At 54.8% G+C, this 24,662-nt stretch overlaps 4 protein-coding genes across 4 annotated transcripts; 1 reads left to right on the forward strand and 3 right to left on the reverse strand.

The window, feature by feature from the left end:
* Nucleotides 1-3,997: 3,997 nt before the first annotated feature.
* On the reverse strand, nt 3,998-5,931 carry GLRG_07385 (sodium/hydrogen exchanger family protein; the record flags this gene model as incomplete). Its single annotated transcript, XM_008098070.1, has 3 exons — nt 3,998-4,468; nt 4,521-5,683; nt 5,814-5,931. 3 exons carry the CDS (start codon nt 5,929-5,931, stop codon nt 3,998-4,000), a joined length of 1,752 nt encoding a protein of 583 aa, XP_008096261.1.
* A 2,338-nt stretch (nt 5,932-8,269) lies between these two features.
* Nucleotides 8,270-9,560, reverse strand: GLRG_07386 (uncharacterized protein; the record flags this gene model as incomplete). Its single annotated transcript, XM_008098071.1, has 3 exons — nt 8,270-8,657; nt 8,782-9,289; nt 9,389-9,560. 3 exons carry the CDS (start codon nt 9,558-9,560, stop codon nt 8,270-8,272), a joined length of 1,068 nt encoding a protein of 355 aa, XP_008096262.1.
* A 1,119-nt stretch (nt 9,561-10,679) lies between these two features.
* Nucleotides 10,680-12,040, reverse strand: GLRG_07387 (cytidine and deoxycytidylate deaminase zinc-binding region; the record flags this gene model as incomplete). Its single annotated transcript, XM_008098072.1, has 2 exons — nt 10,680-11,736; nt 11,787-12,040. The coding sequence occupies 2 exons, from the start codon at nt 12,038-12,040 to the stop codon at nt 10,680-10,682; spliced, it is 1,311 nt and encodes a 436-aa protein (XP_008096263.1).
* Nucleotides 12,041-19,732: 7,692 nt separating this feature from the next.
* On the forward strand, nt 19,733-21,921 carry GLRG_07388 (6-phosphofructo-2-kinase; the record flags this gene model as incomplete). Its single annotated transcript, XM_008098073.1, has 4 exons — nt 19,733-20,010; nt 20,124-20,784; nt 20,848-21,009; nt 21,064-21,921. 4 exons carry the CDS (start codon nt 19,733-19,735, stop codon nt 21,919-21,921), a joined length of 1,959 nt encoding a protein of 652 aa, XP_008096264.1.
* Between the last annotated feature and the right edge of the window lie 2,741 nt (nt 21,922-24,662).

Genomic DNA, 24,662 nt, shown 5'->3' on the forward strand with positions numbered 1-24,662 from the left:
AGAGAGCGGTGGCGGTGGTACTTGATCATACAATGGAGACTAGGCCTACACAGACAGACGTAGTGGAAACGACAAAAAAAGAACGACTGATGGTGAAATGGGACAAATGTGGATCGAGGGAGTCTTTGGTAGTGTAGTTTAGTTTTGGTGATGTGCAGGCCCGGTGTGTAGGTAGGCGATTGCGTGTGTGTGTGTGTGTGTGTGTGTGTGTGTGTGTGTGTGAGAGAGAGAGAGAGAGAGAGGACTTGTTTCTATGTGTCCGAGTTGCAGTAGTCAAAGGTACTTCGGGTCGTTGGAACCAAGCTCAGGAACTGCGGCACGGTCTTGGCTCTTTGGGGTTTGGATCGATGGATGGATGGACGAGGTACCTGGACCTGACGCAATCTGCGGCAAAGCGGTATGCTCCGGATACTGCAGGAGGCATTCCGTTCAGTCAATCTCCAAACCAAACGAGAGGAATGGACGACAACGAGGCAGGCCGGTCTGAGGCTTATTCGCCATCTACACGACCTAGCCAGGGTCGTCGTCCCGTTAGTTCCCTCGAGATGGACGTGGAGAGGGTCATGTATCCCTGCCTTACCCTGAGTTGAAGTCATGAACTGGCGTTGTGGCGTCAGACGTCCAGTGCTCAAGCTTCCCTTTTGGGCATGATACTCAGCAAGGTAGACGCACCTTGAGCACGCTAGACTTATCGACTCTGACTGGCGTGATGGAAGCTGGAACTGACTGATGCCCTGTGCTCCTCCCGCGCTTGCAGCCGTGGGTCACGTTTGCTAGTCGAGAGTCCATGCCCTCGAGGCGTCAATCCGTCTACACTAACACCTGCCCAAACTAACTAACAGGCGAATAAACGCATGGGTGTTTGTTTCTGTTCATCTGCCTTCTGCGTTGGATTTGGATACCGGCGCTCAAAATTGGTCGGTGTCGCCGGCATCCACCCCTCGCGCGAGAGCAGGTACGGTGTGGACGAATAGTATACACTATATTACATAGCTATCTAGGATCTCAAGAGGGACCGCCGTGGACAGACACGTAGTGTACATCGTATCCGTCTTCGGGAATACACACTTACCTATCTATCAGGTAGGTGTCCCTGGATACCTGCCTGCCCTTGGCCAGATCAGGGGACCTTTGACAAGACAGGTAGCAAATCTCACTTCTTGTTCATGTTTTTTCCCCCTCCTGCCTTGTCCTACTCGGCCTTTTCCAACATTACACGTATGCTACGTACCTTCTGCCTGCATTTGCTTCTGCAAAGATCCACCGCCCGAGTGGATAGAAGATAACAGAGTGCAATTACTGGAAAGGCATGTTGAGATTACAGGTATCCGCCGGCAAGGCACCGTACCTATTGGCTTGCCCGCTCACGGGACGAAAGGGTACGTACCGCGCGCGAGTGGCACCGTACGTCTGCGACGGAACGCTTACGCGAAAGCACAGTGTGGCACCTGCGCCACGCGCTGCTAAGATGGTGGTCCACCCACCCGGTGCGCTCGCTTGATTCAACTTGAGCCACTCAAAAAGTCCGACCAATAGGAGTCGTGCACAGTGTGAGGACTTTGCCTCGTCCAAGAGTCCAGTGTAATAATAGCCAAGTCGAGACATTTCTCACTCACATCCCACGTCGTCCATCCCTTCGTTGTTGCCGCTGCCACTGCTGCTAGATGTCGACGACTGACCGATAAGCAGGCAGGCAGGCAGGCAGGCAGGCGAAAAAGGGCCACACCAATCACACTCGACTTGTACCACACACACAAAAACACACACATACACACAAACACACCAGCAGGGCACCGAAACTAAAACACGCGTCCAGTGGCCCCTCTCGGATACGGAGACCTCTCGAATTGTGGCATTCGCCCTGCGAGATGAGGCCCTCCGTCCATCTTTTATTTGTTCCTCTCTCGGCGCCTACGTCCGCACCAGTCCTACTTCGCTAGCCTTGAACCCACTTCAGCCCAGAGAGCACCACGCATTCCTCGGATCGCCTCCCCTCATTCCACTGATTCCCATATCGGTAAGGCCCCAAGGGGGCCCTAAGTTCCTTTGACCCTGTTGGCTCAGTCAGTCTAGGATGCGACATGATGCAGACTTGCAGTGGCCTCCACTGCAGCTCTCCCTGCCCCCTCTTCAACAACTAACGTCAGTCCTCCTCATCTTGCAGCTCCCAGCTTGATGCTGAGGCAGAGCCTCCTTGGCCTCCTCTCAAATCCGGATACCGCAATCTCACTCTTGTTCCTACGCGCTCTCGCCGACTGGTCCCCTCACCTTCTCCACCGGTACGCGTCCGGCCAAGCCTCGTTATACGCAACGGACGGCAACTCCTGGGAGATTCCCTTCTCCTTTGTCGCAAAGCTAACACTTGTCTGGGACCGTGGCGAGACAAATGTCTGCTCGCCCGCCCATGGGATGGGAACGACGGGATTTGACCCCTTCTATTCTTTAGGGTTCGAGCTGCGCCGAATCAACCCGGTGCCGCGGGAAACTAACTCTCCCACGGGCTCTTGTCATCGACCTTAACTTGCGCGCCGGCTCGTCTTAGGCATCAGCGCTTACACAGATGCTACACTACGGCCAAACATGCGCCGACCGCCATGCCTTTTCCCCAAAGGTTACGTCCTAGGCTCCTTCCCGGTCAACCTAATGTATCAACTTTGAGGCCGAGCGGCACTTTGGCACACCAATTGATTGCCTTTGCTATGCAGCAATCCCGCCCGCCTTCCTCAACAACAGATGATGCAACCTTGCGGCGTCTCCTGAACTCAACTTCGGCCGGTCCCTTCCAGCCCAGGTAATCATCGGCTGTCCAGAAAACCGACCGACGTTTCTTTGCCCATCCAAGACAATCTCCTCAACTTACCTCCGGCCGGGAGACATCCCTTGTCCACTGGGCCACCTGTTATCTATCCATCGTTTCTTTTGAAGTTTAGAGGCAAGACAACGATTATCTGCAACATCAGCCATTGCAACTGCTACCCTACACTAGACGTAAGCCATCCTAGCCACCGTTGCCTGCACTTGCAGGCACGACGCAAAACCCGGCGAAAGGCAGGTTGGCAAGCTGTAAGCCCGCAGCACTGCTTGCATCCGATGTCAAATCGCCGGCCCTCTGATAGGCTACCGCTCCTCCCAGCTTCAGGAACAGGGGGGGGGGGGGGCTAGGTAGTAGTAGTGGGTGCAACCCTTGCCACAGATGATTGTCGAAATCTGCGCCAACAGCATCACTATCATCTCCTAGCTGAGCAATTCAACAAGCCGATCAACTCCGCGTCGAGGGTCTGGCCTAGCCCGGCTTCGAGCCCGGTTGCTGTCTGAGCGGGTTGACCACCAGCTTTACCAGCCTCCTAGGGCATCGCAGGATGCAATGCAGCACACACTCTTCAGCCCCGACGTCGCTCCGAAGCTCGCGCAAACGCCTCGACACCACAACCTACATTAGCCTTTGCAGGCGCGTGTCACCCAGTTGTCCGTTCGGGGACGCCATAGACCGGAGACTGCGCACTAAAAACGGGGATTGCACAAATCATCCTTATGTGAACCCTGACGCCCTCTCAGGGGTGGCTTGCATAAAGCTGTTTATCCATCTGACCTTGATCGAAACGCCCTAGGCTCGTCACCTGGGCTCTCGAGGCGGCGGTAACCTAGTATGTAGCCTTCGACCAAGAACACTCACCGACGAGCGGCATCCCGTTATTACTAGACGGTTCCGTGTGAAAACCTGACACCGTGCTCATTACATTCACTCGTCAAGGTGGCCCCGAATCAACATCAAATGGCGAGTTATTCAACGAAGTCTTCTATTGTTTCGGCTATCCTATCCTTTTGTGGACAGTGTCCACACTACATACCTCACCAGGGTTGCAAGTGCAGACGACTTGCACGCACGGCGTTGCTCTACAGTCAGTCACCATGCCATTCTCTTGGTTCTGTCACCCGCGCCGTGGGTATCTGACACTCGGGTCGGAATGCTTTTGCAGAATTAATTCTGCTTCAGTAATCACCGAGCTACGCGTGTCTCGTCTGGAAACCGGATTGTGCGATTCGGGAGCTCTGGTGGCGCTGGCGCTGGCGCCTCGTGTTGGCCAGCCGCCTTTGTCTGGGCACCATCTCCGTCCTCGGGGCCAAAACGTTGTTCCGGTTGGCCGGACCGTCTTAGCACAGAGGCAGACGCGCCTGGTCCTTCTGCATCCGCCGGACCCTGGGGGATGATTGAGCCGCCGATTCTGTAGATCGGCCGGCTTCCTTCGTTCCCCGACGGTGACTGGGCCCGGGACTCGGCATCATAGGCTGTCGGCCCCTCGAGCCCAAGAGATCTCGACCGGCCGAACGGAAGGAACACCCTACCCCGGATCCGGAACGGATGAGGGTTGTCTTCGCCGTCACCGCTCATGAAGGATACGCCCCTGGACAGCGTGCGAGGCGCGTAGTAGCCGAGCTTGCCAAGTGGAATGCTCAGGCCGTGAACCACCTAAACGAACGATTATTTCGGGCCTCGATGTGTTACGTTGTGCGAGACTTACTATACTGCAGACAGCAAGAAACCAGACAATGACCCGGACGGCATCCGCCATGTGAGCGACATCCGCGCGGGGCTCACCGCCCTCGTTCAGCGTGTGTAAAAACTCGATGGTCACGTAAAGATAAAAGATGGCCGATACTCCAATGGGACCAAAAAAGCCCACGAAGACCGCCTGCTTTGCCTGCTCGATCTGGGGTATCCAGCGGTGGACCGCGAATACGAATGGCAAGCGCCGAAGTAGCAGCACCAGTATTCCCAATGCAATGAGGCGGTATATCGGGATCACGTCGTTGCGGGAAAACTCGTCCCACGGAATGACGGCGCCGTACCAGATGAATATTGTCACGTTTAGCAACATGTCGATGGTGGGCTGAAAGGAGTCATCCTCCGTCTCCAAACGGAACCAGTCGTCCCACGTGAAGGCATTCCCGGCGATGAAACATGCCAGGACATCGTCGCTACCAATCATCCCGCATGTCCCGACAATAAAGAGCGCCAGAGAAATGGCGAAAACCAGGAAGCTTTCCCGGTCGACGTACTTGTGGCTCTCGGCCCACCTCAGCAATATCTTGGCCAACCAGCCCACAACGGCGCCGTAAATGACGCTGAGGACGATGGTGTAACCCCATGTCTCGCCGAACCACAAACCCATGGCCAGACCCGCGCCGCCAGACGCCTGATGGCCGCCGTCGCCGACGTACTTGATCAGGTACAGCGCGAAGAACAGGAACGGATACCCGAGGCCGTCGTTGGCGCCCGACTCACTGATGATGAGGTTCTGCAGCTCACTGGGGATATTGTGGTCGGCGAAGCGTCCCTTGACGATGACGTTTGACAGCACCGGGTCGGTGGGCGTCACGCAGGCGCCAATGGCCAGGGCATGCAGAAACGGCAGGCGCGGCGTCAATGCCCAGACGAGGAGGCTCGTCGCGAGCCACATACAGGTCATGACGGGTCCGACGAGCAGGGCCATGGGCTTCCACTGCGTGCGGAGGTATCTGCTGGGTAACTGGACACCAGCAAGGACAAGCTGGACGCCGAGAACGAGGCGGGAGAAGGCGAGGGTGACGGCCTCGACATTGGCCGGGGTACCCGCGTAATCGAGCGGTCTGATGAGGTTTGCCGCCGAGGGGGAGAAGGCGACGCCCGCCAAGAGGGATATCACTGCGGAGGTGCGTCAGCCGCTTTTGCGTTATTCGGGGCAGAGGAGACGGGAGGGCGGGGCTATCGGCACGTCACATTCGTTCTAGACCTCTCACCGTTGCGGGGGTTCCAGGAGCTCGCAAGCACTTACAGGCTTCGGACAGGTAGTACGTCTCCTTGCATAGGAACGACACCAACCCGAACAACGAGATCCAGCCGCCAAGCAGGCCGACCACGATGTTGAAATTTGTGAGCGCAAGGGTGGGCATTGCTGCAATTCTTGTCTTGCTTTAGGAAGAAGGGAAAGCAACGGTGACTTGCGACTCAAGCTTTTGCCAAGGAACCAGATCGGCCGGGGCTCTTCGCAGACCGTCTGTTTTTTTATCTATCAAGTCTCCGCGATCTCGATACGGGATGATCCAATGAATGGCTGCGGTTGCGACGGTCGCGCCGCTTCTACTGCCAAGTGTAGCTAAAGGTCGCTGATTTGTCGATCTCCTAGCCTGGAGCCGATAGTCAAACGGCTGATGACCAATGGTTAAGAACAAAATAGGATAGGTTCCTTTTTTTCTCCCTTCTGTCTGTCGGGAGTGGGGAGGGCCCGGGTGACAAACAGCGAAAAGTGCGTGTTGCTAAATCTCGTGGGGAATCACGGCAAAGAGTTAAGAGTTGGGACGCCTCCGTAGCTAGACTACCATGGGAGAGCGTTGTGGCGGATGTGCTTTCTTTTTTCACATTGATAACGTCTTTGGATTTTGTCTCTGGGGAATACTCTTGGTCTTCTGGGGATTGTGTGACAAGAGATGGCGGTCTGCGAGTGATTTGACGGGAGCAAAGGGCGGCAGAAGGGAGCTGTCCAATCGAAGGCGACGGCAACGTTCCAGATGTGGCGTGTAGATGCGGGAAACGTGTGAATGTAGATGGCGGTTTTGGAGGTGGTAGGGCAAGGGTCGGGGAAAGGGAGATCAATGTAAGGGAGGAAGCGGAAGAAGAAAATAAGGAGTGGTGGCGGGCTTACTTGCCTTAGGTAGGCTAGGCTAGCTTGGATAAGGTCAAAGAGGGGGCGGGAAAACAGAGTGGCAGTATCCGTAGAGGCGGGATGAACATCATCACCGCTGGTTTGGACGGGGGGACGTTGTCTATGCTGTATTTATTTTTTTAGTGTAAGGTTTTTTTTTTTTGGTTTTTTTTTTTGCTCCCCGCAAATCTTTGACTGCATTCAATAGTTGATGGATGGATACATGGGGTTAGGGTGACTTGGAATCAGCCGGGGCCCTCCCAACCTGCGGAGGCTGTGTATGTGTGTATATTCAAAGTGGCCGCGAGTGATGTTCATCTCCTAAGTTCCGACTCATGCGTGGTTTTGGGTCGAAGGAGGTAGTGGTAGTGGGGCCGCCTATACGATCTGTCTAGTTGCCGGAACCCGAAATTTGGGCTGTTAAACATATACTTCATTCAACAGCGCCTTCTCTTTCTCATGCTCTTCCAACGTATGTATTTGGCAAGTGTCACTTCCAAACCAGCCATCCATGCCTGCCTGCTTAGCCTTGCATGCTTTGTACACCGACAGATCTCTCCACGGTCACCGTAAGGGATAAGGGCCGTCACTTTGGGTTTCGGCCCCCCCCCCCCAAAAAAAAAGAAGGCGTGGACAAGAAAGAGAGAGAGAGTTCAGGATCCCGAGACGGACGTGGCCCCACAAATAATGTAGCTCGGCGGAGTGGAAAACTTTGTACAGCCGCCAGTAAGATAGACAACGCTCAAGAAGAAAAAGAAGAACAAGAACAAACAAAGAAAGAGTAAGTAATTCCTACCAAGCAGAGGGGGGACAAAGGAAGCACCAGGTCGACAGGAGGCGCGCGCACACACAACCCTACGAAACTGATAAAGAAGACCCAGCCTGTTTCGCCCTGTACCGGACAAGACGGGAAGAGAGTAGAGATGGGCATGCGGTGCTGGTTGGCAGTTTCAGTCTTCTTTTCCTGTCATGAGCGAGGGCGAACTCGATGAACTTGGGGATATCTCCATGGAAGGATTACATACAATGACAAACCCGAACAGAAACCGAGACCAATCGACTGGGAATCGCAGAACAAGAGACTCGCTCCTCCGCTTCAGCTCCCCCGTCGACCTTCCCCCGTGCTACAGAAAGCAATAACCCGAGCTTCCCCCTGGAGTTGCTCATGGGAAACAAAAATGACAACGATGCCCGAGAATTCAGAATGGCTTTAACGAGAAGGGGATATAAGACGCAAAGCAATACAGCCACATCCATAACCGAAGAAACGGTTCAGCAAACGCTGGAAAACTGCCCGCCCCATCGATACAACAACCCTCGAGATGTGAACTCCTCCAAAGGCGATCCATCCGCAGCATATGTCCACCACTTGTCCTCCCCCGCAAGGTATGTAGGTAGGCTTGTTCGTAATGATCCTCGTTTCTTTACTGCAGCTCGACAACGCAGTGTGTCCAATCTCCATCCGCCACCGCTTCCTGCCTCTCGTCACATCTCGTCTACTTTTCCAAACACCAGCTCCGACATACAAGTGTCGCCTAACGTCTATCCACGTCTTCGGTACCGTTCCTCGAGAGTAGGGTCCGTCACCATCACTTCAGCTTCTTGCGCCCCTTGGCTGGCAACCCCAATCTCGCCCCAGCAACGGCGAGCTTGTCCGCTGCCACGTTGCCCGGGTCGTTGTTATGTCCCTTGACCCAGTCAAAGTCAGTCGTCGCTCCGGCCGCGTCGCGCTTGGCAATCTCCTCTCGCACCGCCTGGATTAAGTCTTTGTTCTTGACCTCGCTGTTTGTCGACGTCTTCCATCCTAGCCTTTGCCAGTCCTTATACCAATCTCTCACGCACTTGATCGAGTACTTGCTGTCTGATAGGATCATCAGAGACTGCGTCAGTGGGCTCAACTGTAGGGCCCGTAGAATGGCGGTGAGTTCTGCCCGCTGGTTTGTTTGCAGTTTACCTTCGAGACGTTCAGAGACATTTCTGGCGCCGGTCGTGTTAGTTTCTTCTGTGCCTTGCTTGCGTGGGGGAAGGACGCAGGGGACAGAGGCTTGTGGAACTGTCATTTGAGGGGTCTGAACCATAGCGTCAAGGAAGGACAACGTACCTTGGGTCATTGGGTCCGAAGTAGACGCCTACGCCCGCTACAGAGCCCGGAGTGCCGTTGCCCAGACTGCTTCCATCTGTGTAAACTTTGGCAGTGTCCTCGGTGGGAGTGTCCTTGGTGGGAGCGTCCTTGGTAGAAGTGTCATCTGACTCCACCGAGAGGTCATCCGAATCGTCGTCTGACTTCTCATCATTGGAAAATGTTTTCGTAGACGGCGCCACAGCGATCCCGTCCCTCTTTGCCGCCTTCTCCGCGTCGGCAATCGCCTGGTCGTCACCCCATTCACGGATGAAATCCAGCGCGTCCTCGTACGTGTCGAACTTCTTGTATTTGGGCCCCTTGGTCCCCGCGATCGCCATCGACGCCGTCCCCCAGTCCGAGAAAATACCCGTGAAAATGCCGCGAGCAACAGCGTAGAACCGCTGCGGCTTCTCCTCGCCCTCTTCGCTGGGTATTTTCCTACCATCCACAAATGCCTGTGCGTCCTCTCGAGAGAGGAAGGACTTGTCTGCAGAAGCAGACGGTACATTCAGCCAAAGTAACTTGTGGTCAAGGTAGACAAGAGGAGGAAAAGTGTTTCCCCGGTGGGCAAGGGCTTCAAACTCACATTGTGCTCCGCGAAAGCCGGCAGTCTGCTTTTGGCACTCGGCCCAGGTCAGGTAGATACCCGGACGCGCTCCGGTGCGCACGGCATAGTACTTTTGCAGGTCCTTGTCCGTCTTGCGCTTCTTCGCGCTCGACGTGCTCGAGGACGGGGCTCCTCTCTTGTTGGCCGGCATGGCGTAAAGGTCGTTGAAGATGGTGGAAAAAATCTGGATTGTACGATCGCGGCCGTCCGGTCTGCCCTGCCAGTACGCGGCGGTTCGTCTTCTTATAAGTGTCGGAGGTGAGGGGAGGCGGCTTGCAGTAGAAGCTCGAGCTCGGGGGTTGAGGAGGTCAGCAGCTTTTGTCCAAAGAGCTTGAGCTCGCAAACGCATGCGTCAGAATCGTTGCAAAGCCACCTGGTAGGAGTCGCTAGGTAATAGAGGGAGTCAAAGGCTCATGTTGCAGCCGTTTACTGAAAGGTTGTCGTCGGAGGCTGCGGGTTTGGTGCCTGTTTCTCAGCGACTGCCTTTGTTCGCGGGCGCATGCCGAAACATGTAACGGGGGAAAAGAATGAAGGCTGCGGCAAGGGCCGGTGACGAGGGACCACTTCAATGGGGTGCGGTTCCTCTTTGCGGTGCTGCTCATTCCACATTGGATGGGGCGTGACCGATAAGATAAGGCGCCTCCTGCCTCTCTTGCTTCCCCGCAGGCAGCACGACCACTCTGCCACTGCAGAGCTTTCTGACCTTAATTAGCGCGGCTTGCTCTGCTCGCCTTGTCACTAGCCCAACGTCTGTTCTTCGCCTTGTCCGATGTTTCGAGATCGTGGATGTGGGCACTACAGCATTCAAGCAGAATCACTCCTTTGGATTGCACGTGCTACTACAACCCTCGGCATACATGCTTTAGGAGTAATCTTGATTGTTCATTGCTAAGGATGCTGCTGCCTTTTCTACGTAAGACAGCATGGGTATAATTTCTGCCACACCACCCGGCGCCACCACCACCGTAATGTCCTCGACACTTTCTCTCTGAATGCCAGATATCTGAATAGAGCTGAGAGGACTATCTAACCCCTCTGCTGGCCCTCTAAACCAACACCTCAACCAGCCTCTGTCGGCCAAACGCGTTATCAGACCGAGGCTGCGAAAGGGTTGGCAAAGAGTTTTGGCGTAAAGGGCTATCGATACTAATGTAGCGAGGCTGCCGTCAGCTTCCATCATTTCTGGCAACCTGCTACACAAAGACTGTTCTGGCCTAGGCTGATTCCCTGGCCATAAGCACCTAGGTATCGTCGTAAAGTCCCATGGGGACTAAGCATGGACTCTGTGATCAACCGGCGGCAAGGGTCCCACACAGTCGCTTGATTCCCACTCCCATGCCAACAAGCTCCAGTTGAGCTCGCGTCTCCAGAAGAGACCGAGTCCTTCGCCGCCGCCGCAGTTGACCAGTTCGGGATGATCGTGGCCTCGGTCCTCTGAGCACATGCCCCCGGTAAGCGGCATCCGCTGCGCGAAGACGACTTTGCCCATTCGTGAATGCAGTATTCCCATCGAGCACTGAACGCAAGGCTCGTGGGTCAGGTACATTTCCATGCCGTGGCACAGATAGCCGTCCGTATTGGGGTGCTCATCGTTATATACCGTGAGCTCATCTTCGACGAGCGGGAGATCTTGGAACATGTCGTACTCGAGGATGGGAGGCGAGTGGGAGTGTCCGGCCACCCGTCTCTCGTGTCGGACAAGCTTCTGTGCGACCATGCTGATAGCTCTGAGCGCGCAGTGAGCCATGGGGTTGCCGGTACCGCTGCGACTGGGTTCCTGGTGCCAGCGAGCATCTCCGGCGACTGCTACGAGCGTCGACTTGCCTCCCTCGCGCTGCACAATGACAGCGCCCATGGCCTCGCCGACGCCCGCCTTCCTGGCCTGGAGAGCGACGCGGTGGGCCAACGTCATCCACAGGGACGTCTCGTCCTTGATGGTCTCTGTTGAGCGGCTAACCATGCTAGGGTGTGGTCCCAAAGGATTGTTCTTCCTGTACACCGTGGGCCAGAACTGCGATGTCCACATGGCCGCCTGTATCTGGGAAGTGGGGGGCACCGCGGGGATTGGGATCTTGGTAAGGAAGAGATTCTCCCCCAAGCCTTCAATGGCGGACAATTTGACAGTCAAGTCATGCCGTTCAAAGTCTTTCTCTTCGCCAAGCATGATGTAGATCCAGGTCGACTTTCCGGTGTGGACCTGGCGGCCTTCCGGAGAGTCGTTCATGAACTGCGTCTTGAGGTGAGCCGGGATATCGGCTGGCTTTGCGCACCGGCGCAAGTGAGGCAGGTTGTTAGCCACGCCCTCAGGGAGCATCGAGCGGATCAAGCTGGGTCTAGGTTAGCACGCAGTTCGCAATCATGCAGTCGTCAAACTTACTTGACGACATTGTTAGTGGACGTAGAAGGCGCTCGGGTGATCAAGGCCTGCACGATGGTATGGTCCTGTCGGATCTCAAGCGTCGTCTTCAAGGGAATCAAGACCCCTCGGCCCAGCTGCTGGGGGATAAGATTGTCGGTGAGAACATGGGGCTGGATAACATCGGGTCCAGCGTGCTCGCCCTTCTCAACAGACTGATCGTCAGGTCTCCCCAGGCCCTCTTTGGGATGCGCAGGGTGCTCGGCTGACAGCATTATGACGACTGGTTCGTACAACCCCTATATGAAGCTTCGAAGGTGGGTGGGTAGAAGAAGCAGAGCTTGCACGTGTTAGTGGAGGGCCGTGGAGAAGAATACCATGCCTTATCGCCGTGAAGTGACTCACTGTGACAGAAAGACAAATTTGGTCTGCCAGGTCTTCAGGCTCACAATAGCCAACAGAGGAGACAAGACGGCTCGTTGTGCCGGCGGGGCTTGCCTTCAACGATGTTTGGTTTTGAATGATGGCAAGGTTTGCTTGTCCTCTGCTTGGGGGAAGCAGCCGGATACCAGTCTCGAATTGCGGCGACTCAGGTTGGAATCCGATCAGAGGTCAGCAATAGATGAAATCTGGCCAACACGCGATGAACCTTATTGTGTTATGGTGTCGTTGGACAAGATGAGTGCCGGAAGTGACGTGTACTTTGGAAGAACGGCCAAGAAGCCAGACTGATGACCAGGACTGGCTATGGGAGGTTCCAGTCAAAAAAGGTCTCGGTGCAACTGGCCGTTGGTGTGAGTGATAACACGTCGTCGTTCTTGCTTCGTGGATCCTTGGACTTGGTCTGCGTCGACGTCTTTTCTCCTGGTGGCGCAGAAGTCGAATAATTTATAATCTGGCGTAGAGATGCCAGCAAGCGCAATGGCCAAGAAGCTGGAGAAGCCTTGAATAGCAGAACAGGTGCGATTGCCTGGCGTTCTCTTGGGAAGAGTAGACGGTGCCGTCCTCAAGCACCTACTAGAAAGGCTCTCCCTACCAGGAAGCCACTAAAAGCAGCCTGGCGATGATGACCGGGCAGGCAGGCAGGCACACCGGCAGGTAAGTGGTCCTGTATGGTGATGTTGTTGGGGCAAAGCACGAGGACGGAAGGCACGCTCACCCTCGACACTTGCTCCCAGCTTTTTGCTGTGCACTTGCAACCACTTCAACTCTGCCCTCCTTTGTTTCTGCCTCTCAGTCCTTTGGTTCTGGCCTTGGGCTACTTGGGCCAAGAACTACACTCGATCACTCTCTTTTCGAGACTGGTGATCCACAAGGCCTTGTTCCGTTCAGGAGTTGAGTTTGAGACTTGCTCAGAAATGTTTGCCAAGAAATCTGCTGACGCAGGTATAATTGGAACTGATGGCGGGCGGGTCTGGCAGGCTGGTAGGTCGGCCGAAGAGTCTCAGTCTTGGTCTCAGTGCTGATGTCGGTCTCAGCACCGGCCTCCCATCTATAGTTGGCTCTTTAGGGTGGACGAATGTAACCCAGGAGCTTGGAGATCAACGCTGTTGTGCCAGGTCCTGAAACGACAGGGCCCAGTTCGGAGCCAAACAAAGAAACAATGAAGAGGGAATGGGGTCCTATCGGATCAGTTGGCGTTGTTCCTCAGCGGACAATGCATCTGAAGGCCAAGCGTTTCTGAAAGCGGTCCGAACTGTGGATATTGAACCGACGGGACGGGTGTGAAGCATCAGAAAATTTGACTGCTTTGACGATCCAGACTCTGGCCCAGCCGGCCAGGCACAAGCACGGAAGGTCCGTCCCTGCATCGAATCGAATCGCAGAGCAGAGCCGCCGGCGGGGCGCTCGGGGGTGCTCCTGGCCGGCCTCTACAGCTGCGGCGCGTCTTATCGATAGCGATATGCGCTAAAGCACCTCGGTACAGCCAGTCCGCGTCCACCAGTGACCGCCCACCTCACTGTCCAGTCTGGAAATGGGAGGAGAGCAGAAAGTGGGCCGGTCTCTCCTCCCGAAGATGGAACTACACCTGAGCGATTCTGTGGCCCTCGCCAGCGTTTCTTTTCTTTCTGTTCTTGGAGCCCACACAACTCTGCCGTGGAGACGGCGTATATTTATTCGTAGTGTACGGATAGGTGGCACAAGCTTCTTCGACCTTGTCCCCCCCCCCCCCCCCCCCCCCCCCCCCCCCAAATTGAGGGAGGCGGAGATAGATGCTGACAACAAAAACACAGCTGGAGAAGGGGCCGGAGAGGGAGGAGACAGATGGGGAACGCGAGAGGCAACGAGGGAACCCAGCCCATCGAGATTGACAACCAAGACAGCCCTCGTCTCACCAAAAATTCACTCGCCGAGCGTCAACCTCGAAGGTTGAATGCAGGTTTTTGGCGTCTGCACATTCCTCATCTTGGTTGAGCTTCTTCTGTCCTTCAACAACAGCTTGCTTCCAAACCTTGAGGCTCGCTTGACCGTTCGCGGCTGTCTCACGACATATCGCAAAGAGTCAGGGATGCAGTGTATCATTGGCCGCCCACTGTTGATGGCAGAAACACTGACAAAGTCTTGCAGCCCATATCAGACACTTTTTCTCCGAACGTACCGCGGCTTATAAATGCAATCATCAAACAGCAACTTTGACCCCACGTGTGGGAGCCCCATCAACCACTATTCAATCTCCGATGGCGGCACGCCCCTACTGGTCGGCCTCCGCCGGCCGCGACGATACAACGACCTGGGACTGCAAGTCATACACGTCGCTAAACGCTCTTACCTACCCTCCACCACACCGCGCCGGACATCGGCCGTATCCCCCCTTGGCCCCCAGATGACCTCTAGCGTTTGCAGATCCACCAGATGCTCTCTCCCTGTGATCTTGGCGCTGTTGCTGTCACTGTCACTGCGCCAGCGGTCCCCTAATTGTCACTGGAAGCTTGAGGGCCGATCGTCAGTGTCCATCCAGTAAGGAACGGCAAACTCTGCCGTTGACCCCTCATGGTGCATGGAGGGCCAGCATCATTACTAGCACACTAGTGTAGGTACACTAGCACATACGCAGTAGTAGGTATGGAAGCGGAATAGGCTCTCATTCACTAGTTACGCCCAACTTTCGGCACGCGGGGTGGGAACTAGGTAATTAGGCAGTGGAGTGGCGGCGCGAGGGCGGCGGCGGCAATATCCAGTACCTATGAGGAGCACAACGCAGATGAGGGCCGCGCCGCCGGCGTTTGGAACATCAACTCAACTCCCCACATTCATGGATTGGGGAGTTGGGAAAGCTCCGTTGTCTCTGCTGCACGCCTGCCTGCGTCCTGCAGTGTAACGCCATCCTCTTTCTCGAATGAGTCTCGCTCGAGTGGGGGTTCCGTACCAAAACCCCCTTTCGTCATCCACGCCCAGTCCCTCCCTGTTCAGGAGCGAAACGCCAAGACAAGCAAGCGGACCAGCCAATTCTTGGGCTGTGATTGGTGAATTTGGTTATGTTACTAGTTGTCATTGCCATGGCGGAATGACTGTGTGTTGTGAGCGCAAGCCTCACTCGTCTCGAGGTCGCTGACAGGTCGGCCTCTTTGCCATGGGCGGGACATGCGGATCACCATCCCACTCGTTCTGTCTGCGGTGCGTTAATAGGCCAAGCACAGAGTTCTGTCACGGGAGGAGGATGACAACACACAAGGCAGCCACCTCGAGTGACATCACCGCTTAGGTCGGAAAATGAACCATCATCCGCCGTCGAGCTACGTTTAGGGAAAGCCTGGTGGTCTGGCGCTCAACGACGACAGGACACTGACAGCCGGCGAGCCCATCTGGCATCCCCGCATCGAGTCAAGAATCTGTAGGACGGGCTTCGTGAAGAGACCAATGGTTCACCGAAGACGCAGCGGATCCCTGAGATGAGCGGATCTTCGGGGCGTGGAGGTCTCTTCTAGCCTCCGGACTTCGGGGTGATTCTGAGGACAGCCAAGCGCTAGTTGAGTCGTTGCAGCGCCAACAGAGAGTGCAATGACCATTGTCGGCACGCGACCCTGAGATGGTGTGTTAAACCATGCTGTGTACCCATCCCCCCCGGGTGCGACTTGTTGAGTGCGGTCGAAGAAGACATGTTGCAGCTCACATTGGAAAGCCCAATGAAGGAAGGCACAAGGAATTCGATCAGGCCTTTGGATAAACCCAAAAGTAATCAACCACCTAAAAAAAAAAAAGGAAAAAAAAAAGAGGGGGGGGGGGGGGGAGGCATGGGGGCGAAGCATGCAAATGGAACAGGGCGATGAACCATGAAGGTAAGCTTTGTGCGGCCTTGAGGCGTGTGTGTCTGCGAGGGTTAATCTGACTGGTCTATTCCTGTGGCTTGGCTGTGAGCTGGAATGCTTGAGAAGTTGGGACGGCTGTAGGATAAGGTCTCGGTTGAAGCAGGAGGGGACTTGGCGGCCAGCACAGGAATAGGTAATGAATCGTGAAACATTGAGTGGGAAGGGAAGTGGGAAGCACGTTCACCGAGTCAGAAAGAGGGCAGTTGGTGTCAGCTCGACAAAGGATGCTGGAGGGAGCATCTGGGGGTGCATTAACACAGACTGGAGAAGACCAGACAGAAGAAAGCACGGCGCGGCATACGGGAGGAGGATACGACAGGGCCCAGACAGACGGGGAGACGCATGGCATGGGGCCGGCCGCCGTGACGGGTGTTTCGGGGCCTTATTTTAGACGACAGACGGGTTGGGGAGAGAGGGAGTAACCAGGTTGACTGTTGAGGAGTCCCGGCGGGCATGAGTGCACGGAGACTGGCATCCGTGACACTGCTGAACAGCGGTTGTCAGGGCTGGTGGTGGTGGGAAACGGGGTAACACTGACTGGTATGGATGGACATTGACATGCGAGTGAGAATACGATTTGAGCAAGCGTTCGAGGACGGACGGACGAGGGTGAGACGGGGTTAGGACAGGCTTCAGGCATTGGACCAAGACACCAATGGGTTGCCTAACCGGGGAGCCTGAGCTTCTGGGAGGGGCCATGAGAATCATGAGCTGCGCTCACGCAAAAACAAAAACAAAAAGAAACCCCCGAAGGCAAAAAACAAGGAAGAAGGGAAAAGTACCGACTGTGGTTTGGCATACAACGCAAACGCCTGCTATCGAGCGTTGTCGACCCAGGGTCATGCTGTGGTTTTTGTCCGCCAGCCTGACTAGCTTCTATTAATTACCTCTGCTACAACATACAGCTTCACCTCGAGGGCTGGCTCTGGTCCCGACCCCCTCCGTCGCGTCAGCGGAACATGTCATGCAGTTCACAAGTCTCCGTAAAGTGACCGACATATCGCCCAGCAAAAACGCCGTTCGCAAGGGGGAGCACCAGAAATAACACGTGAAATGGTCCCGATAAAGGTGGGAAGTGGAATGCTGTCAATTTCGGGCTCAGGCTGGCAACGGGCGTTGTCAACCACCATCACCTCACCACTGGCCAAAGAGTGAGTCGACTATGGGATATTTTGCCATCGGTTGCTCGTCCAGGTGGGCACAGACACCAACACACACCTACCGCCCCCATTTCTCGTTTCTGCCTCGTCCTATCTTTACTTTGGGGGGGGAGGAGAGTGGACCAAACCATTGGACACCTAGCTCTACCTGCCCTCATTCATCTCTGGCATCATCGGGCCTATCCGTATGCAGGCGTGACAATGTCTGTTGACAACCTTGGAATGTTTGGGGCAGGGCGGAAGGCATCTCGTCACGAAAGGGAAGAAGGCCGGAGGCTAGTTCAAAAAACGCCCAGGCCTGTTCCGTTTGACCCTGCACTGCACGGCCAGCCCAACAAGTCGAGTGCTGGAGGCAAATAGGGACCGGATGCGGGAACCCTATCTCTAAATCTCCAACTTTAAGAGTGAGAGGGAAGAATCCAAAATAATTACCTAGGGAAAAAATACCAGGACAGGCAGAGCAAGAGGCTTAACGAACAGGGTCAGGGAAGAAGGGGTGGCAGGGGGGTGGGATAACCCTATCAATCAATTTGGATGGAAGGGCCACGCATCGGCGACCGGTCACCGAGCATGCAGCACCGGCCCAATTAGAGGCCCCCCACCCACCCAGGGAATCTCTCTGCTGCAGGGCAAGCCCCGAATTCTGGAGGAGCGCAGCGCTGACGCTGGCGGCGTCGGGTTGGAGTCATTGGGAAACCTCATGACAGCCAAGGTACCTACCTACCCATGATAGGTGAGCAGGTACCTGAGAAGCAGAACCACCCACTGTAAGCAGGGCCCTTCCCTCTCCACGTTGGCTTCCCTTGCCCTGTGTGGGTTTTTCCCTCGGACAGTGAGACTCTCCATCACACACACGCACACGCATGCTCTCTCTTTCTGTTTGCTCTTTCCCTCTCGGTTTTAGCTCGTGCTGGCAGTGTACATAGTGCACAGCCAAGTGCCTTGCCAAGGTACCTCTTCCTTGCTCTTTCTAACCTTAGTACACTACACTACCCACGGCCTGTCCTGCCGAGTCGAGGTAGCGCAGGTATCCATCCGTACGGAGTTGGCATTTGGGACTATCTTCTCTCTCTCACCTCCTAAAGCTTCACTGCCATCTGTCCTGTGGCTCCATCCCCGTACCCATACGTACCTCCATCTCTCTTGCTCAAGGTTGGGGCTAGAAAGAAACGAAAAAGAAGAAGAAACAGGCGGTGCAGAGCAAATTCAAGTAAAAAAAGACACAAGTAAAACATAACAGGGCTCCGGGGAAACATGGCCAAGACGGGAGAGGCAGACGACGAGGGAGTCTCAGACGGGCCTGAGGTTGTTGTCCTTGCCGCTCTCGACCCTCACCCCCGGTCTGGCCTGGGCTGTCTCTATTCACCCTCACCCTCATCCTCACCTCACTCACCTCACCCCCATGCTATGCCATGCCATGCCGTCCCATCCCATACCATTATCCGTACCTACCTTACCATCCTATAGATATTTATCGGTCCTTTCCTCCATCTCGGGGCTCCATCGCCCTGACCCTCCACCTTTCTTATATCCTCTTTAACCTGACAGACCCGTCCGTCCCGGAGACATCAGAATCCTTCTTTTCTTCTCCCTCAGCCATCATCATATTCCATCCATCAACTGTCTTGTTTGCGTGTGTATGTGTGCACGCGTGCTTGCAGCATTCACATCATCGATACCTGCTTACACTTGCCATACGCATATCTCTTGTTTATCTGTCTGTGCCTTCGTCCTAGATACGGACAAGATCGAGAGGATTACTGGCCTTGGCGACGGACTGAACGAGAAGCCGTCACTTACACGCACTTTGTGTTCCTTCTCCGGTCCCCTCTCAACACTTTTTTTCCTCATTCCGCCCGGCAGACCCCTGCACGCCAAGGTACAAGCTAGCCTTCTCGGACGCCACATTTTTCATCACCCTCGCCTGGGGACAGCTTGACCAGCTTCCCCATCCTTGCCCATCGATTGGGTGCAAGCCCTTCGAAGCGAACAGAGACACAGAGAGATTTCGCACTCTCTGCCCCCACTCCCCGCCCCGCCTCCCCCCCGAAAGCCCCTCAAGACCGCTCCTACCGTACCTAGGGACCTAGGTACCCCAGCGGAAAGAAAGCGCGCGACCACCATTTCCTGCTCTAAACGGCAGGCCCAGCCAACCAAACCCGGTCGGTCCTACGCCCCTGTGGCCCCTTCTCTTTAGATAGTCGAGCCGCCGGCCGACTGGACCCCTCCGTCTACCTATAGGTACTTTCTCGAATATTCACGCCGCCCATGCCTTCCGCAGTCTTTCCTCAACTGCCAGGTCCGTACAACCCTCCTGGCTTTCTTCTTTTCCACTTCCCACTTTGCGCCGTTACCTACTCTTGCATGCTCCCCGCTGCTGTCCCTCTCCTCGCCCGACCCGTTCGCTCTTGAAAAGAAAGCACCCGAGTATTGACATTCTTTCCCGCCAACAGACCTTGGCCTTATACAGGCCAAGCAGTCTGCTCTGGCGAAGCTGGCCATGAGTTCCAACAAGGATTTCCGCCCCCATGCGTCATCGCCACCCTTCCACGCGAACAAGTCGACCTCGCCTTCGTTTCCCAACGGCGAGCCCCTGCCAATGCCCGTGTCGCACCCTCACGATGGCCTTCTCCCTCCTCCCGCAATGGCGCATGTCATCCGCTCCATGAACGACCTGAACGGCCCCATCGCCCTTCGCGATCGATCCCTGATCGCCTCCTCCGACACCCCTCCGGCCATGCGCAGCGTCGTCTCGACCGCCCCGAGCTCTCCCAGAATGTATGTATATGCAGCGACTGATGCTACGTCGAGCGGACACTCTCTGCTTGAGCCGTGCATCAGCCTTCCGCAGCCTGGTGCCCCAGAGCTTGGCTAATTGAACGCACAAATAGCCCACCAGTCAGACAGAACTCGGGAGGCACCACCCCGCGCCTTCGCCCGCACCCCGCCACACTCAACGTTCCTGGTATGACCGTGTCCAGAGCTTCGCCTGACGGAAAGATAAGCGACCGCGATGTGGCTGCGAAGCTCGTCATCATCATGGTCGGCCTCCCCGCCCGAGGAAAGTCGTACATCACCAAAAAGGTCCAACGATACCTCTCTTGGCAACAGTACAACTCGCGCATCTTCAACGTGGGCAACCGGAGACGTGTCGTGGCGGGCCTGACCTCCCCCATAAAGTCGGCGCACTCGCCTGCCACATTCAGACTCGACCCCCCTGCTCAGGCTGCCTCGATCTTGCTTAATGGGCATATGTCGCAGGCTAACAAGGAGCCTGCCGAGCTGAACCTGAACGACTCGAGCGACGCTATGGACCAGTCCGCTAAATTCTTCGAGCCGACAAATGAGTCCGCAGCCAAGCTTCGCGAGCAGGTGGCCTTGGACACTCTGGATGAGCTTCTGGACTACCTTTTGCATCAAGGGGGCTCTGTCGGGATTCTTGATGCGACCAACAGCACAATCGAGCGTCGTCAGCTTCTGGTCGACCGAATCAAGGCGAGAGAGCCCAAGCTGGGGATACTCTTCATCGAGAGTATCTGCCACGATCAAAACGTTAGTTACCTTGCCTCCTCCTTGTTTTCATTGTTTTTCAAAATCGGTCTAACGTTTACTCAGCTCCTCGAAGCCAACATGCGTCTGAAGCTTTCGGGCCCTGACTATAAGGACAAGGATCCTCATCAGTCCCTCGCGGATTTCAAAAGACGTGTTGCCGCATATGAGAGCGCCTATGTTCCCATTGGCGCCTATGAGGAGGCGAATGACATGCAGTACATTCAGGTATGCAATACCACACACCGCAGCCAGTCCTCTCAACTAACACGCAATTCACAGATGATCGACGTTGGCCGAAAGCTAATCCAGCACAGACTGCGGGGCTTCCTCAGTGGAGGCATTAGCTCCTACTTGACGACATTCAACCTTGCGCCGCGGCAGATATGGCTTACCCGTCATGGCCAGAGTGTTGACAATCGGCTCGGCAAGCTTGGTGGCGACTCGGAGCTGACGCCCGACGGAGAGCGATACGGGAGTGCTCTCCACGCCTTCGTCACTCAAAAACGCAAGGAGTGGCTCATTGAGCAGAAGGACAAGATAGCTCAGTCTTCCTTCCCGCCCAAGGCCGGCGATCACACGCCGCCCTATCCCGAGCTGAACCGCGAACTGGAGGAGAAGAACTTTTGCGTTTGGACGTCAATGCTGAAGCGCAGCGTCCAAACTGCCACGGAGTTTGAGAATGACGATGATTACGATGTGAAGAACTGGGCGATGCTCAACGAGCTCAACGCGGGCCTCTTCGAAGGCTTGACGTATGAGGAGATCGCCAGGAGGTTCCCCGGCGAGTATAGAAAACGCGCCGAGGACAAGCTCCATTACACTTACCCAGGCGTTGGTGGAGAGGGATACCTCCAGGTTATCGCCCGTCTGCGCGACATGGTGCGTGAGATTGAGCGCATTGAGGACCATGTCCTCATCATTGCACATCGCTCAGTCTGCCGCGTTCTTATGGCGTATTTTATGGATCTCACCCGCAATGAGATTGCCGACTTGGATGTTCCTTTGGGCATGCTCTACTCCATTGAGCCTAAGCCCTACGGCTACGATTTTCACGCTTACCGCTACCACGCAGACAAGGGAAATTTCTTTGAGATCCCCAATTACCGCCTGCAACGCACAGTCGATCGTGCGGCTTAATCAGAGCTGAAGGAGCTTCTGACTGTATCATATGACGACGACCTGTACATTACGAATGGAATTCCGGAAGGGGAGTTTTGGGCGTTGAGGAAAAACTCAACTACGACTACGATTTTGCTTTTTTCTCTTTGCTTTTTTTTTTTTTTTTTTTTTTTTGCTCAAGAGGGACGGGATAGAACCGGTCCTACACAGATGAGACTTGTTTTTTTTTCTTGTTTTTTTTCTTGTTTTTTTGCTCGAGACGGAGGACTTCTTCGACCTCAGTGGTGGGGACGATATCGAGGCAATTGCAAGGCGTTTGGGAATCGAAGCCGACCATTTGACAGAAAGAGGTCATAAAGATACCCCACGACGCACTACGAATACAAGGGAACAGCCGGACAGCTTCCCTGATTGCTCACCTTTGCAAGGCTTTTGTTCAGTTAGATGCAAGCCACCAGCTTCTTACAGCCTTTAGATACAGAGAAGCAGAAAAAAGAAGTCTTTCACATACATACACACACACACACACGTTGATCAATATGTGGCTCATGCAGCCCGTGATGAGGTGATGAAGTGACGTCAAATGGCCATGACGGCCAGCTGCTTATGCTAGCAGAAACTCCTGGATCTAGCTAAACAGGTTTTCCCAAAGATCTGGATGGCTTGGCAAGCAGTGATATCTTGACTGGAGAACATTTGGCGTCGCAAGAACGCCAGCAAGGGCGGGCTCCGCTAAGGTGCAGTAGCGCCCGGCTCGGCAGAGGTAGCCGCAGCACCGGATGATGTGACGGCCGTTTTTTTGTTTCTGTTTGTTTGGTCACTTTTTTAGGGGGGTTCATTTGTCTCTGGATCTGGCTCCGACGGCGGTGGCGTGACCAAATCTGGTCTTGCTGCAGCAAGAACCAGGGGACCGCCAGACCCGGGTCAAGCTCGGCGTCTAGCCGGATGAGGCCAGCCAACCTCCCAACCCTCCTAAATACTAGGCCCCTGATTGGGGTGGTTCCTCTCTTTGTCACGAGATTCGGCGGTCCGATTTGATTCGGGCCGAGGGTTTCGGCGGCGGAGGGCATGTTTATATCCCCTACCGGCGATGGATGATTCCAAGCCTCGCTTCCTTGAGTAAGGGACGTGGTGGCGTGTGTGTTGGGGAGCTATGGGATCGGTTGATGGAATCGTGGGATCATGGGCTAAGATTAAGGCGTGCGTGGTGTGGTTGTGGTGGTTGAGGCCTCACGCCGGTCTCCGGGTAGCCAGGCACCTGAAGCGAGGGTCTGGTGAGGTCAGGCTGTCGTCGGGAGATCAAGAGCTTCAATATCCCTGGTTATTTGCCAGACATCATCTCAAGGGTAGCCTTGATGCGTGGGTAGTGAGGAGCTTGGGGAGGACACTACATCCGTCCGTACGGGTCTTTGCGGGCCAAGATGTCTGCCCTTGACAGTGATGGACGGTTGCAGGCCTAGAATTTTGCTAGAAATGTCTTACCAGTTAGGATCGCAGTCCTAGGAGGTTACCACTTACACCCCGACTTTTCAGCCGGCATCCTGACTGGGCAGTCGGTCAGCATTTCCACCCTGAGAAGAAACACGATGACAGTAATGCGAGATCCTGCTAGGCCGGTCTACCATGTTAGGTAACAATTTAATGGCAAGTAAAGCTTTCCAATAAATTCAGTGGCATCGCGATGAGACTCCCACGTACTGCTTTTACCTACAAAATCACCATGTACTACGGACGGGTTGGGTTTCTTGTGTAATCAAACTACATCGTGAACAGTTCAGTCAAGAGAATTCTGTACATATATTGAGATATTGTGTGACAACTCTTTCTGTCAGTGGAATAACGGAGCGAGCTGCCTATTTTTAGCTAAGTAAGATGCAGGGCTGCCTGCAGCCCTTGTAAGCCAAAGGCCAGCGGAATACCAAGACTTCAAGTAGCCGAGGTTCTAAGTCTGCTGGAATGGGGGGTATTGGTTACCCCCAGCTTGAGATCGCAGTTAACAAGACTGTCAGTTGGGGGGGGGGGGGGGGGGCGCAGTCTTTCAAGTCATGAAAAGGGGTGTTTTACGTTCCCCTATTCTGGTGGTGGTTCGTTCCACTTTGAACTGCCACTTCAAGGTTGGGAGACGATGCTAGAGAGAGATTTATGGGCAAGACTTTGCGGCAATTTCATAAAGATAAGTTAGCAAACGAGCTACGGTATCCGTTGGGCAGAAAGAACTGGAAACAACAGTTGATAGCTATTAGATACTACAAAGTCCACAGGATAAGGTGTAATCAAGCGGGGGTTATAATCAGATAAACCCGTCCGGCGAAGATATGTGAGGAAGAAAGTATGGGCATCATCATGGATTTGGTTGGATTTTCAAAGTATGCGACATCGAAAGATGCCTCTGATTGTTATCTAGAATCCATACGAGGATATATAAAGGAACTGTCTGGGTAAAGATCGGTTGAGAACACTCTTCTTCGTCAGCGTTGCCTGCAGTTTGTGCTGGCCGCATGATTGCGATTACCCACTGTCCAAATCGCAGTATAGAAGCAACACACAAAAAAGGGGACACAACTTCCTCTTGCTCTACATCAAGGGATTTTGGAGCTATGCAGTTCCTAGCACCTCGATGGCCATAGGACAGGGGGGTAAAAGAGGTGGGAAGGATGCTAGACCCGAGTAAATCAACAGACTTGGAGTCAACAGATTTTACTCTAACTCAAAAGAGTAGGCACAAAACTTCATATACAGAAGGCGCAACTGGAAGCCTT

The sequence above is a fragment of the Colletotrichum graminicola genome (assembly GCF_000149035.1).
Source record: "Colletotrichum graminicola M1.001 genomic scaffold supercont1.30, whole genome shotgun sequence".
Lineage (NCBI taxonomy): Eukaryota > Fungi > Ascomycota > Sordariomycetes > Glomerellales > Glomerellaceae > Colletotrichum > Colletotrichum graminicola.